The 15,568-nt window shown below is 40.0% G+C and overlaps 1 protein-coding gene across 1 annotated transcript in view; it reads left to right on the forward strand.

Moving 5' to 3' along the window:
* LOC126989577 (serine/threonine-protein phosphatase 6 regulatory ankyrin repeat subunit A-like) overlaps positions 1-15,008 on the forward strand; it is an 18,271-nt gene extending 3,263 nt beyond the window's left edge. Inside the window, exon 2 of the mRNA XM_050848147.1 lies at positions 14,907-15,008. Within this exon, the coding sequence (XP_050704104.1) occupies positions 14,907-15,008 (102 nt within the window). The remainder of the gene's footprint in view (positions 1-14,906) is intronic.
* The last annotated feature ends 560 nt before the right edge of the window (positions 15,009-15,568 follow it).

The following is a 15,568-nucleotide window of genomic DNA, read 5'->3' on the forward strand; positions in this document are numbered from 1 at the left end:
TCTGGGAGCGGTGATGCATAATCTTTATTTAAATACTTGGCGCGAGGGAATCTAAAGATGGCGGTCTGCGGGCTTCAAGACTTGCACGGAGTTAACCCGTCCATATATTTGGGGATCAGTGGTTTCATTCCATATGCCCACTCACGAGCGTTGATGTGCTTTCGTGGAAATCAACTGTTGTGATGAATATTGACGTTATTCTTTTTAATTATATATTTGAACGTGAGTAGATACAATTTTCCCATCACACCTTCTTATGTAAGTCCCAAACATGCCGATTTGCACCGACCATAATATACCACACGAGCACACGCAAGACAAGCTGGTAACAAGCACCATTGTCAGGACACACTCGAAAGAACAATGGCCTTTTGAATCCCTATAATCCATCTTATTTCAGGGACATAAAAAGATATCTGTCTCTTTAAGTGTATATAATAAGTATTTTATTAATGAGTGTAAAACGCCACTCTGTAATCTTTTTAGTAGCAGCAAGTAGCTTTTTTTTTTTTCGCGTGCGTGTGTGTGCCTTTGAGCTGCCTCCTATGCTGTAAAAAAAAAAGTAGTTGAGGTATTAGTAGTATTAGTATTAGTTGTTGTAGTAGTAGTAGTAGTAGTAGTAGTAGTAGTAGTAGTAGTAGTAATACTAGTAGTAGTAGTAGTAGTAGTAGTAGTAGTAGTAGTAGTAGTAGTAGTGCAGTAGAGCTGTAGTAGTTGTAGTAGTAGTAGAAGTAATAGTTGTAGTAGTTGTGAAGTTGAGTGAGTTTGTGTAGGGAGCGGACGTGTGAGCATGACCTCCACACGGAAGCTGCTGTCTCGACAACAGCTGGCAAAGCGAGGAGCCTTGAGAGATTGGTGTTACGTATGTGAAGATTTTACATGCGAGAAGTGGACTGCATGCTGTTTGTGTCCTAAGTGGTGCCATGTGAAATGTGCTCATCTGACATAAATCAAGCAGGATAATATACTTGAAATAAACCTGATTTATATAACATCACTTCACACGGCATCTCTGGCTAAGAACATTGTGGACAAAAATTATGAAATTAAGCAAGAATTATAAAGAGGAATGTTAGTTGTTGAAAACCGGAGGTTGAGCGAGGTCGCGGATGTGCTCCTCAGTGAGTCTGAAGAGAGGGGGGGGGGGGGGTGGAGTTGGGCTGATGTTGCAAAACGGAGGAGGAGAGTAAAGAAGAATCTCCTTGTCGTCATCTGATCAACATCTGATCAAGAAAAAGAGGCAACTGAGATGAAAAAATAAGTTTCCCAGGCACCACACGGCAGTCAGATATCTCATTCAAGAATCACTAATGCTGGTAACATTGTTATGAACTTTGATGATGAGAGTAAAAGCAATGAAGCAGCTCAGAAATTAGAAAATGTAGAGTAACTTTGCACAAAAAGTGTGGGAAAATTAAGGCCAAAGATCATGATTTCTAACGTGCATAACGAGGAGACCGCAGATAAGATGATTGAGACGCGGTTAAACAGGAATGAATTCTTACTCTCGATCTATAGAGTTGAGAATAAAATCGAGAAGATTTTAAACAAGGGTGCTACTGATGTCACAATGCATTGTATCTTGAAATATAACCTAACTGTTATATTGATGCTTATTCACAAGCTTCATGACAAAATAAAACTAGAATATAACATTAATTTTGAAACATTAGAACCATCTATTAATGGCCGAAGAAATTCAGTGCATGGTAATTAGCTTACATGTTTTTTTTTTTTTTTTGTGTTCGCCTATAGCGCCGGTAGGCTCTCTTCAGGGGCCTGCTGGTCGGCCCAAGTCCGTCATGGCGGAGGTATTTTTTTTTTTTTTATAGTGGCGCCATCTATTCTTGGCTCATGCTGCCCCCCCGGAACTCATTCTTGATTCACTTGGGCGGTTTCTTCTAGAGTCCGGATTGATGGGTGGTCTTCAGGACAGCATGTGAGTAGTCTTAGGTCACTCGACGTTGACTGAAAAATCCCAGGTGGTAGCGTGCGGATTCAAACCCGCGTCGTCCAGAACCCACTCAGCCTCCGCCTACCCATATAGAGGCCTGCCCTTATACCAAGCAAAGCTTTTCAGGCAGAGTGTTAATAAAAAGCATAATGAACAAATCATAAGAAGAAAAAAACATAATATTGGAAAGGAGTATTATATAGAAACAATAAACAATAATTGAAAATACAAAATACCAAATTAAAATACAAATAGAGTAAAATACAAAACACCAAAGTAATATATTAAATAGTGTAAAATACAAAATAGCAAAGTAATATATCAAATAGTGTAAAATACAAAATACCAAAGTAATATATTAAATAGTGTAAAATACAAAATACCAAAGTAATATATTAAATAGTGTAAAATACAAAATACCAAAGTAATATATCAAATAGTGTAAAATACAAAATACCAAAGTAATATATCAAATAGTGTAAAATACAAAATACCAAAGTAATATATTAAATAGTGTAAAATACAAAATACCAAAGAAATATATCAAATAGTGTAAAATACAAAATACCAAAGTAATATACAAAATACCAAAGTAAAATACAAAATACCAAAGTAAAATACAAATAGAGTAAAATACAAAATACCAAAGTAATATATCAAATAGTGTAAAATACAAAATACCAAAGTAAAATACAAAATACCAAAGTAAAATACAAAATACCAAAGTAATATATCAAATAGTGTAAAATACAAAATACCAAAGTAAAATACAAATAGAGTAAAATACAAAATACCAAAGTAATATATCAAATAGTGTAAAATACAAAATTCCAAAGTAATATACAAATTAGTGTAAAATACAAAATACCAAAGTAATATACAAAACAGTGTAAAATACAAAATACCAAAGTAATATACATATTAGTGTAAAATACAAAATACCAAAGTAATATACAAAACAGTGTAAAATACAAAATACCAAAGTAATATACATATTAGTGTAAAATACAAAATACCAAAGTAATATACAAATTAGTGTAAAATACAAAATACCAAAGTAATATACAAATTAGTGTAAAATACAAAATACCAAAGTAATATACATATTAGTGTAAAATACAAAATACCAAAGTAATATACAAATTAGTGTAAAATACAAAACACCAAAGTAATATATCAAATAGTGTAAAATACAAAATTCAAAAGTAAAGTACAAAATACCAAAGTAATATACAAATCAGTGTAAGATACAAAATTCCAAAGTAATATACAAATTAGTGTAAAATACAAAATACCAAAGTAATATACAAATCAGTGTAAGATACAAAATACCAAAGTAATATACAAGTTAGTATAAAATACAAAATACCAAAGCAATATACAAAACAGTGTACAATACAAAATAGTGTAAGATACATATAAACAAATACAAAAGATGTAGACAGATAATAAAACAATATGTAGAATAGGACAGTACAGTACATCCCTTGCACAATACAAGCTTATGGGTAGGTTTTAAGTGAACTTTCAGATTCAAACTCGAATGAACATACAGGTAGAAGAACCTTTATAGAAGTATCAGTTTCAATGAGTTCTGGAATCAGACAGATACATAGGTATATTAGAGACAAGATTCATATTCTACTAGTTGAAATTGCAAAAGACGTGCTTATAAGATGAAAATTGAAAATCATAATTTTAGCTATGTTCAGTAAGTATCCAGAATGTTTTCTTTTAGTTTTCTTTTGAAGATATTGAGGGAAGTAGCATTTTTTTATATGTAGAACCTACTTGTGTGTTTTCTTTTTGCAAAAAAGACATACAGACCAGTCAGTGGGTGATGACTGGGATCGTGATAAAACAGAAGTGGATGCCTCTGATTTTTTTTATCATCAAACTGACTGCTTTTGATAAACTTTCCACAAATTTATTTTCCTTTTTGTGCACATGATTTTTATATCATCAAACTGACTGCTTTTGATAAACTTTTGCTAGTAGATATTGCATAGCATTTTGAGTACAACTGAATGTCAGCAGTGGAAAGTGTGCCAAGATCTCCCTTCAAACGTTCATAAACATCATCCTGTTTACGTTCAAGTGTTTCAACAAGTTTCTGAATAGATGATACTGTGGGTCTTCTAAGATTTTCCCTGGAATCCAATTGACAAATAAGGCACTTATTGAAATCTGTATGACGTCTTCGCTTTTTAGCAGGCAAAAGGTCCAACCGTTCCTGATTTTCCTCGCTAGCCATTGTTTTCTCACAATCTGAAATACAAAAATATCGATTACTCATAGAAGAGGCAATCATAGATTTAACAACAAAACAAGAACAAAACATTAATGGACAGGATTCATATACAAACGTCGCTATATGATCAGTAACATGTATGGAGACATTTTACAAATGGGTAAAAAAAAAAAAACTATCTGAAAGCTTACTGCACTAATTTTTATTTAGACTTTAATCGTAAAATACGGTAAACAACACAACACTCATGTTTACATTCATTTCGCTATCAGTATTCAATGGATACCAATGCTATTAAGCAAGTACTCAGACTCGCGCCAGAGCAGCCCCCGAACTGCTCGGTGCGGTGTGACCATAGAACTTTATACTCATTACCTCCTGTGTTTATAATAATGTATGTATCAAGCTTAATGTTTCACAGTGTATAGTAGGATAGTTGAGAAAGCTTTTAGAGCATTGAAATACAGGCATTCATTATTATAGAAAGAAAGATATACTATCATAAAATCCTAATAGCAAGAAAAAAAATTTTTTTTTGCTTATGTGCTTACATTTAATGTAATATCCTAATTACTTGTGAAGTATTACACTAATTCTATACATATGTACTTAAAAAACATCTCATTACGGACATTATGATATGTAAAACATTCTTGTTTTGTTGAAAATAACTGCTGTATTGTAAAAACTGTGAAATGACTATGCGGTATTAATTTTTTTCGTCTGGAGATAAAATGGTATACAGTTTTTAAATGATACCACAATCTGAATCCACTAACTACCTGGGGTGTTCTGAAGGGCCTATTCTACCACTTTGTATAGTCAAACCTTTTATATAGGGTATGTTGAACGAATCTAAATTTTGGTTGTGTCTGATGCTGGACTAGAAGTCCTCCCAGCACATATTTATTCAAGACAGATCGGTAATAATAAATCTGGCAGTATGTGACAGCAACGTCCACAAGAGAGTGTATGGGAAATGCAGAATCAGTAAATCAGATCGAGCAGCTAAGTTCCTCTCAGCAACAACCTTTTTTTTTCATAATGCAGTTTCTACTACAGCCTGCGATCTTCAAAAACCCAGCACTGTATTTGGTGTTGACATTTATTACCACAATGAGTGCATGGTTAAGCAAATATATGTACATGTATGGGTCACAGTCCAAAGGCCCACAATGTCTCCTAAACAACAAGCATAGAATAGGATTGCACCTGAATTAAAACGAGAGTTAATGACTGGATATGTTATGAACTGAGTGAAATCGGAGTCATCTCAATAGTATATAGATAATACTTATAATTCTCGCCTTTGGGATGCTACTATTGTCCTTGTTAATCATACACATATCTGTACATCACAATATTCAAGGAGATGCAATAAACTCCACAGACCCCATAAATGCAAGTGCTAACATCATCAGAAAACCTCCTGATGGTTATGATCTTGGTCTCGAAGACAGACTTTGTGATGCCGAAGACCTTCATCATGCGTGCAGTAATATGTGTATCCATGGTCCGACAGACTCTGCATTCATGACATGTATGGGCGTTCGTTTTCGTCCATGATGGTGTATGTAAATCATTGCTTATAAAGCGACCGGGTTTCTCGACATTTTTTATTTAAGATAAACTGAGCTTTTAACAAAAGAACGAGATGCCTCAAACTATATCCTGTACACAATTCTCTGCTTCATGCATGATGGTTATGGTGGACCGTTTCATAATTTTGGAAGCATTCAGACTACCTAAGAACTTTAGAATGGGACCAGGGATACGCCTATCACTGCATGCAAGTTAAAAGTCTTGGGCAGCACAAAATCTGACCGAGTCCAAGATCATAATCATCAAAAGGTTTTCTGATGATGCTAGCACCTACATTTATGGGGTCTGAGGAGTTTATTGAATCTCATAGAACATGTGATGTACAGATATATGTATGATAAACCATAACTGATTTAGCTTTGTCTTGTGGATAGGTTAAGTCGGTACCATTTCTGAACTGATTCACAGGGACAATCGTAGCATCTCTATTGCGAGAATTATAAGACTAGTATTATCTACACTATTGAGATGGTCTCTGCTTCCATTAAGTTCATAACCTGTTCCATCCATCAGCCCTCGTTCTAAAGGGGTACATTCATCCTTAGCAGGTATCACCACCGCTAGAGCCATAGAGTCCACGAATCTGGAACTATTCTTTCAATTATCGTAAATTATCTGCGTTTCTCTGGGACTTGCAACAATTACACTTCAATATAATAAGTGACTCTATTGTTAATAAAAATGTAGCTGATCATTATCGTTGTTTTATTTATTTTGTAAACGAGAGAAAATATAAATGATGTCCTGGAGCCTCTCCTCATCCACAATCGTTCTTGAGTGAAAGACTTGTGAAATGAAGCAGAAATAAGCTTTTTAAATATATATATACATATATATATATATATATATATATATATATATATATATATATATATATATATATATATATATATATATACTTTATATGCTGAGTATCTGCTTTGGATGCATCAGTGTCGCCTTCGGCGGAATTTATCAAAAATATGTGGGCGCCAGGCATCTCGGCAGAAAGCGACCTCCTTTGTTTTTTGTCCGTGTGCGACATTGGCTTCCGTCAATAATGTTTCCCTTCACCAACAACTCCCAGACTCAAACGCCACCACCTTTGACCTTCCCACGCTCCTGGTAGTGGCAGCCGTCCACCCAAGGTCTTGGTTCATCTCAAACAACAACCAGCAGTCACTTGAGGGCGGGGTATAATAAGCCGGGAGCGAAAGCCTTTCTATTGTTGTGAAGGAGAAGGTTGTCCAGATGGCTGACGCCCTAATGTTTTTGATACATTTCGCCAAAGGCGACACTGATACACCAACGGCAGGTACTCAGTAAATATTGTAATGTAAATAGAATAACTCTAAAGAGCCCATTCCTGCTTGATTTCGCAGATCTTTCATGCAATAACGATTTTGGATGAGGAGAGGCTGCCGGACAGCATTTATATTTTCTCTCGTTTACCAGAAAAAAAATAATGATCGGCTACATAATTATTAACAATAGTGTCAGTTATTATATTGAAGTGTAATTGTTGCAAGGTCCAGAGAAACACAAGTAAATTACGATAATTGAAAGAATAGCTCAAGCTTCGTGGGCCCTGTGACCCAAAACCCACTGGCTGGCACTTTGGAATATACCTCATTCAGGTACAGTCCTTTTCCATACATGTTGTTAAGGAGGCATTGTGGGCCCATAGACTATGACTACTTGTATATGTGCTTAACCATGCACTCATTGTGGTAATAAATGTCAGCACCAAATACAGTAGTTTTTATTTTTTTATAAGATCGCGGGTTCTAGTAAAAACTGCATTATGATAAAAGAGTTTGTTGCTTAGAGGAACTTAGCTGCTCAATCTGATTCACTGATTCTGTACTTCCCATACGGTCTCCTGTGGACGCTGCTGTCACAGATAATGCCAGGTATATTATAGTACCGATCTGTCTTGAATAAATATTTGCTGGGAGGACTTCTAAGTGTTTAAATACGAGACGACGTATGACCAAGATATTCTGAGCCACTTGAATCCAATGTTTTTAAGCACTTTTTTTTTTGTATGTATCCTGTCTGTCCATTGTGTACATTTTGTTTCAATTATTATTGAGATGTTATACAAAACTGTCACGAGTTCAAAAGTCAGTTTTTTTTCACCATATCACCTCGAATGTTACTTGGGTCAAGAATTCTTTTTCGGCCATTTTCAATTCTAAATATTTTTTCCGTTTCATTTCCCTGACACATTATGCATAAGTCTTTGTCAACATAGTTTATTCAGCCAGGTAAGGCGTCAATTCAACATGCTTCATCTTGATGGTATATTGCTGCTTTACTTTATTCTACTTGAATGTTCATCGGGACATCACTAAGCACCTAAAAAAATATATTCTGTGCATGTCTGTAGTGAAAACCAAAATCACCTTTAATAATTATTGCGTGATAAGTGTATATGGCATTGCACACATTATGTAAATACGCATCAAATGTAAGGCAGCTTAATATAACCTGTCCCAACCCTTACGCCCAAGGAAAACCCACTTTACTTGTGATTTCTATATAATTTTGTCACATATCAAACGCACAAGGGAGGCGGTGGCTGAGTGGTTAGCGTGTGGGGAGTGCATTCACCACGCCATGGACAACGACGTTTTGAATCCCTACGCTACCACCTGGGATTTTTCAGTCACCGCCGAGTGGCCTAAAACTACCCACGTGCTGTCCAGAAGACCAGCCGTCAACCCGGACATACGAAGAAACCGTCCAGTGAATCAAGAATGAGTTCCGGGGGGCAGCATGAGCCAAGCATAACTGGCGCCACTATAAAAAAAATTGCCTGCGCCTTGACGGGCTTGGGCCTACCACCTGGCCCCTGAAGAAAGCCTACCGGCGCTACTGGCGGAGATGTAAAACAAAAAAGTACAAAAAAGCAAGTGCAAACTGCTTGCAGTTTTTGCACTGCAGATTATGTTTACACGTGGGAATATTCTAGGATGCCAGACGTGTGATTTTTTTTTCAGAAAAATAATTGAATAAATATTTAACTTACAGTAGTTATTATGTTAATATTTCTTATTCAAAAGGGAACATGTGAAGTTTTGATCCAAGTTTCATTGATTTGGATGTATATTTGACAAAGGGACACTCATTCCAAGTGTTGTCATAAAATTCCACAGACTTCCAACAAATTTGGTGTCAGATTCCCACACTGACCGTAAAACCGTAACAAATGGCATTGTTTTCTGTTCTTCTACATCATTGCTATTAGACAATGTGACATTAAGTATTTTAATATAAAATCTGATGAAATATGGATGAAAAACGGGAACGCACTATCAAAAATTTCTCATGAGCAAAAATATTCTTTCACATCCAGTAATTACATAACTTACCAGCTTTGAAAGTTGTACCCACGCCTTTTTGGAGTGTTTTGACACATGGGAACATAAGAACGTAAAGTCTGCAGAGAGGCCGGTTGGCCTGCCTAAGGCGCTCCTGTACACTCAACCCACCTTACCTCACCATCCATGGCTTTATCTAACCTCTTCTTGAATGTCTATGGTGGCACCCACAACACTGGCTCCCAAGCTGTTCCATTCGTCCACCACTCGTGGTGAACCAATTCTTGCCTATGTCTTTGTTGAATCTAAGATTTGTCACAACTTAAACCATTTCCGCCTTCTACCTGGCTCTTTCTCTCAAAATTGTATGTCCCTTTATTAAATCCCTTCATCCATTTATAAACTTCGATCCGTCTCCCTCCCCTTGCCCTTCCTTGCTTTCTAGAGGTATGAGTTGCTGCTTCAGCCTGTCTTCACACATAAGGCAAGTTTCTCACCCCCCCCTGAATCATCTTTGTCATCCTCCTCTGTACAATTCATCTTGATATCCATTCTATAGTAGGGGACCAGAACTGAACTGCACAATCTGATTCAGTCCCACTAGTGCTAAGTAAGAGTTTGAGTTGACTTGCTCTGTGCTCCACACTCCCCTTGAGAGATGAAGCCTAGTACTCTGTTTGCCGATTTTAGCCTGAATGCATTTAGGCCTAGGACGGAGGTCGCTCACACACTAGGACTCCTAGTCTCTCTTAGACCTGCTTAGAGGAGTGTCGTTAAGGAATAATTGTGTAAGGTGTCCTACCTACGCTTAAAATGTACACTTCCCGACATTGAATTCCATCACCACCGCCTCTTATCCATATAGTCTGTCAGCTCATCCTGGAGAACAGTGTCCTTTGTCTGAGGTGGATTCTCTACTCGATCTTGGTATCATCTGCGAACTTACCCAGCTTTGTCACTTCACTAATTCCTGTGTCCAAGTCACATTGATGTAAATAATAAAAGCAGAGGGGACCCAGCACCGACCCCTGTGGGTTCCACTCGTAACACTGCCCATTCAGATTTCCTACCATTGAGGATTTTTTGCTCTGCTACCTACCACTAATCCGCCCTGATCCAGTTCAGCTTTCCCATCTACGCCATGAGGCCTGTAATTTTAGTAATAGCCGGTGATGAGGACTTTGTCCGAACGCTTTACCAAATCTAGATAAAATATGTCATAGTTGCATCTCTGTCAACCCTCGGTACTTTAGTGTAGAAGAGGACAACCGATTAGTGATGCAAGATACCCTTTGAACCCATGTTGTGAATCATGGAATTAAATTGTGCTTTCTAGAATGGTCCCGAATGCTCGGAGGGCTATAGTCAGCTCTAACATCTTTCCTACAACTGATGTTAAGCTAATTGGGCGATAGTTTGAGGTGGCTGACATTCCTTTGAAAATCAGCGTCACATTAGCTACTTTCCATTGATTGGGCATGCCCAGGGTACCGACATCTTAAAAAGAAATATCTGGCAAGGGCCACTAAGGACTTCCTTGCACTCTTTCAGAGACCATAAGGAATACTTCGTCTGGGCCAACTTGATTTGTTTTTCTTCAACCACCTAATCTCATCCTGGACTGCCCTTGCCTAGTGATGATCACATCCCTCAACTTGTCGTTCTCGTTACCCTCCATATATCTGAACTCTCTCCGGAATGGTTGGTTAGATTTTCTGCGGAAAACTGTGAGGAAATAGCTTCATTCATCATTTTGATTTCATATCTTCTCCATTCTCCAGCAAGCTTTCGCCATTTGTTTTCAGCAGTCCAGTCCAATTCTGTCCCTGTTTTTCGTCCTGCTACAATTTGAAGAAGCCCTGCTGGGATCGCTCTTGGCCTCGTTAGCTACCCTAATCCTCATAATTTCTTTTTGCTAGGCAGGTGTTCTTATTCACCGGCCTGGCTAGCTCAACATACACCTACCCCTGAGAATTGGATACTACTCCGTTCTTTATTTTCCTATAAATTTCACTCTCTTCAAGCGTATTTCATGCTTGAGTCTGCAGTGTCATCCATTTGGGGTCGTTATTTTCACTTCCTACCGTGCTTGATAAAGGGATATGCTGTCTCTGACCCTCTGCAATTTCTCTAACTAAATTATTGTAGGTCATTTCTGCTTGGTTCCCTGTCTTTCCGAATCGAGCCCTGAGATCTGGCCTCATCCAGCCCTAAGGTTTCCCAATTTACCTCCTCAAGGTGTCTTCAGGCCCCCTCATAATCAGCTCTTCTAAAGTCAGAAGCACTGCAACACAGGGAAGTTGAGTTCATGGAGTCACCACTTGAGTCTAATTTAAACCCTAATTTCCTTGTGATCACTGCCACCTAATTTCTCCCCCAACATCTGCTCCTTTGATCCTTATACTCAGTGCTAATTCAGACCAAGTCCAGAATATTTGTGTTTCCCCTGGTAGGCCTCTGTTACTGCCTGCTTGAGAAAATTATCTTGTTACTTTAAAAATCCTCAGACTCTAGATCACCCACCACGCCTTCCCAATCTATATTTCTATAGTTAAATCCCCCATTATGCAGACATTTTTGTCCTGCTCGCCCTGCCTACCTCTTCCAGCAGTAACCCATATGTCAGTGTCACTGCCTGCTGAGGTTGGGTGGCCTATAAGAACCCCAATTCGTGTTTGTCTTTCCCTTTTGGACGTCCACCCAAACTGATTCTGAGTCGCCATTATTTGAGATAGAGTTGTTAGCGGAACATTTAAGTGTGTCTACACAACATAAGTGCCACCCCCTCCCCCTTCTTCCCTTTCTTTATCTTTGTGAAACATCTGCTAACCATCTATTTCCATACTCCAGACATTAATTTTTTGTTGGCAGTATCCACCCATGTTTCCGTGATAGCTATAATGTCAGATTTCTCGACACACATACTTTTCCCCCCTCAGTGAGGTGCTATCTTGTTCCTGAGACTCCCTACTGTTGGTGTAATAAACCGTTAGCCCATCCTTTCTGATATCACTCGATTTCTCCTGCGCCCCCCTAGTCCCAGTCTGCGATGCATTGACAGGGCCCTCCCCTCGCCTACTCTAAAAAGTCTGTAGGGTGCTAAGCTGATCGCTCGGGGGAGTGCTGCGGAGCCTCCACCCCTGGAGCCATGACAGGTGCACCATCCTTGGCCATACAAAGGTGCCTTTATTGTAGAAGAAGGTCCCAATTGTCGGAGAAAAACCAACACCATTTTCGCTTACCAGTGGACCCGCCAGCCCTGCTGTTTACTGCTAAGGCTCTGGAAAGCCATCCCTCTCCCACCCCCTCCTTGGTAAAACCCCTGAAACAGCCGGCACCCCCAGCACCCCAGTCCCTCACGCTTTGCCTTAAACGATTCCCTGAAGCGCCAGAAATATCTCTTCGCTACCCACCTTACAATGATGTCATTACCACCGGAAACTGCAGAAGACGATTGGCTGTGTCCCCTCCTGCTGAAATTTCCTCCATTCATGTCAGATACGTGCTGGATGCCTGCCCAGGAAAGCACTTTTGCTCAAGCCCTATTTTCCTTATCCTTGAACAAAATACTAATCAATGAACCTGGCTTGAGGTCCCCAACACCCAGTACTTTCCTCTTTATCAACTTTGTTAGTAGACAGGAATGGGAAGCCGCTACAGGAGGAGGGAGGGCAGCAGGAGGAGGGAGGAGGAGGAGGCAGTGAACGGTGGAAGATGGAAGAGGGATGACGTCAAGGGAAGGGGGAAGAGGAGGTGGCTGAGGTGGTGGCGGAGGTGGTGACGGGAGGCAGGGGAAGGGTGGGGAGGAGGAGGGAGGCGGGGAGGAGGAGCAGGCGGAGGTGGCAGTGAGGAGGGAGGTGATGTGGGGAGGACAGGAGAGAGAATGCGAGGAAAAGGCAGGAAGAGACGGAAGGGAAGAGGTGTGGAGGAAGGGAGAGGGCTGATGAATGAGAGTCAGCAGCGACAGAGGAAGGAAGTATGGCGGGTGTGGAGAGTGGAGATGGCCGGGTGAGAGAGGGAGAAAGGCGGCTGGCTGGAGGTGGAAGGAGGAGATGCAGGGAGGAGGGAGGCGATGGAGGCACTGGCGGGGAGGAGGCAGGCGGAGAAGGGAGGCTGCTGTATGGGGAGAAGCAGGGGTGGAAGGAAGGGGGTGAGTGCCCCCATTGAGTAGATGAGCGAGGAACACCTGCTACACGCTGTGATACGCTCCGCCAAATATTTCATGTCCCACATGTTAACGAGTGGATCGTTAATGGATTCCAGGCGCTTGATTTTCTTTCATCTTGCTCTGCCTTGATGCAGAAACAGCATGATCTCGCTTGCCCGTTACTTGTCCTAAAGTACTACGGAAGGTTTGGCAGAGAGCCACAGTTCAGAACAACGTTTCAAATTTGAGGAGCATATTGGCTGATCCCTTCCGCGGGCAGCAGTGGAAACAAGAGGTCCAGGTGGTAAAGGGTCCCCTGGGAATACTGACCGGCTTGAGCAGGGGTGTCGTCTAATTGGCCTGGAAATTTCTCCGTTTAACAAGGGAAAATTTCAGCCTGACGACAGCACCTAATATAAACACTTCCTGGAAAATGAATAGGAAAAAAAAAAATACGTAATAGAACATTTTAGAAGGAGCTTAGCAGCTTGGCCGAGGATGTGTGGGGTTGGTACAGCGAAGGGAAAGCAGAGTGTGTGTAAGAATGAGGGGGTGATGGAGATGTAGCCAGATCAGAAACCAACACTTAGCAGAGCAGAGTGTTGGGTAGTAGTAGTTGTTGTTCAGTCACCTTGCAGCACCTTCAACAACAGAACAACCTCAAGAACCGCTGAGTAGCAGATGAGGCAAAGCATTGAAACACTGAAGGCAAGGTGACACGTGCCCCGAGGCTGAGGCAGGGTCAACCTATTATTATTATTAGTATTAGTATTATTAGTATTAGTATTATTATTATTATTTTTATTATTATTATCATTATTATTATCATTATTATTATTATTATTATTATTATTATTATTATTATTATTATTATTATAATTATTATTATTATTATTATCATTATTTTTATTATTATTATTATTATTATTATTATTATTATTATTATTATTATTATAATTATTATTATTATTATTATTATTATCATTAGTAGTAATTTTTTTTTTTTTTTTTTTTTTTTTACGTCGTTGCCTGTTGCGCCGGTAAGCATCTTCCTGAGTGAGGCCTGATGGTCGGCCCAAAGGCTTCTGCCAGGTGAGGGCCTGATGGTCGGCCCAGCAGCCCGTTCTGGCGCAGGCGAGAGGTGTTTATATCGTATATGCATATCTTGCATTGGCTCATGCCACTTTGGGCTCGTTCTTGATTCGCTTGGACGGCTTCCTCCTAGAGTCCGGGTTGATGGGTGGTCTTCAGGACAGCACATGATGGGCAAGTTTTGAGCCACTCGGCGGTGAATGAAAATCGGTGATAGCGTGAAGATTCGAACCCGCGTCGTCCATCACCACCGCGGTGAATGTGTTGGCCAGTACGCTACCAGTTCGTACCGCCTGCGAATACTATTATCATTATCATTATTGGTAATTTTTTTATTTTATATTACTATACATTATATTCTTTATTAACTTTCACCTCAGGTGAGGTTATCGTATTTGTTGCCAGTAATTACTAACTCATTTTAATGGTTTTGTGACTGAATATTAAGCTGTGCGTGTTTTTCTAACACACACACCCACACACACACACACACACACACACACACACACACACACACACATACACACACACACACACTCATACACACACTCGCAGGAGCTCATACACAGCGTAAAGGAAGGAGACGGGGTCAGAGACACGGTGCTCCTCTATCGGGAGGAGACCCCCAAAGGTGACCGTCCCCGTTGCCACAGGTGAGTCGGCGTGGTGCCTGTGGCCTTGCTGCCCATCGTGGCCACACGCCCACACCTCCTGCCCTGCCTGCTTCGGGCGGGGCTCAGCGTGGAGGAGCCGCGGCAGCGACGACCCCAACACCACTGATGCTGGCTGCCTGGCAGAATCTCACACGAGAACGGTGCAGGACACTGCTGACCCTTGGCAGCAGAACCCCGCTGGCTGCAGATAAAGCCAGGTGAGTGTGAATTGCGGTTGTGGTATAAGAGGTTAATAATTGGTGCTTTGTTGTGGGTTGTGCTAATAGTATATTATTTATTTATAGGGGCACCAAATCCATCCGTTTCTCCCTCTCTTTCTCTCTGCCTCTCCCTTCCTCCATCTTCCGTTTTTACTTACTTTCACTCCATCTTTTCTCTCCGTCCCCCTTTTCTTATCTTTCCAGCCTTCCTCTAGCTTCGACATCGATTGTTTGTAAGTTAATAGAGACCATCATTCGAGGCAATATGGTGAAATTCTTCAGAAGAAAATAATATAATAAATAATTCGCAACATGGTGTCCGTAGTAGCGCGGCACCTTCGTG

This window comes from Eriocheir sinensis, unplaced genomic scaffold (genome assembly GCF_024679095.1).
Source record: "Eriocheir sinensis breed Jianghai 21 unplaced genomic scaffold, ASM2467909v1 Scaffold1220, whole genome shotgun sequence".
NCBI classification, from domain to species: domain Eukaryota; kingdom Metazoa; phylum Arthropoda; class Malacostraca; order Decapoda; family Varunidae; genus Eriocheir; species Eriocheir sinensis.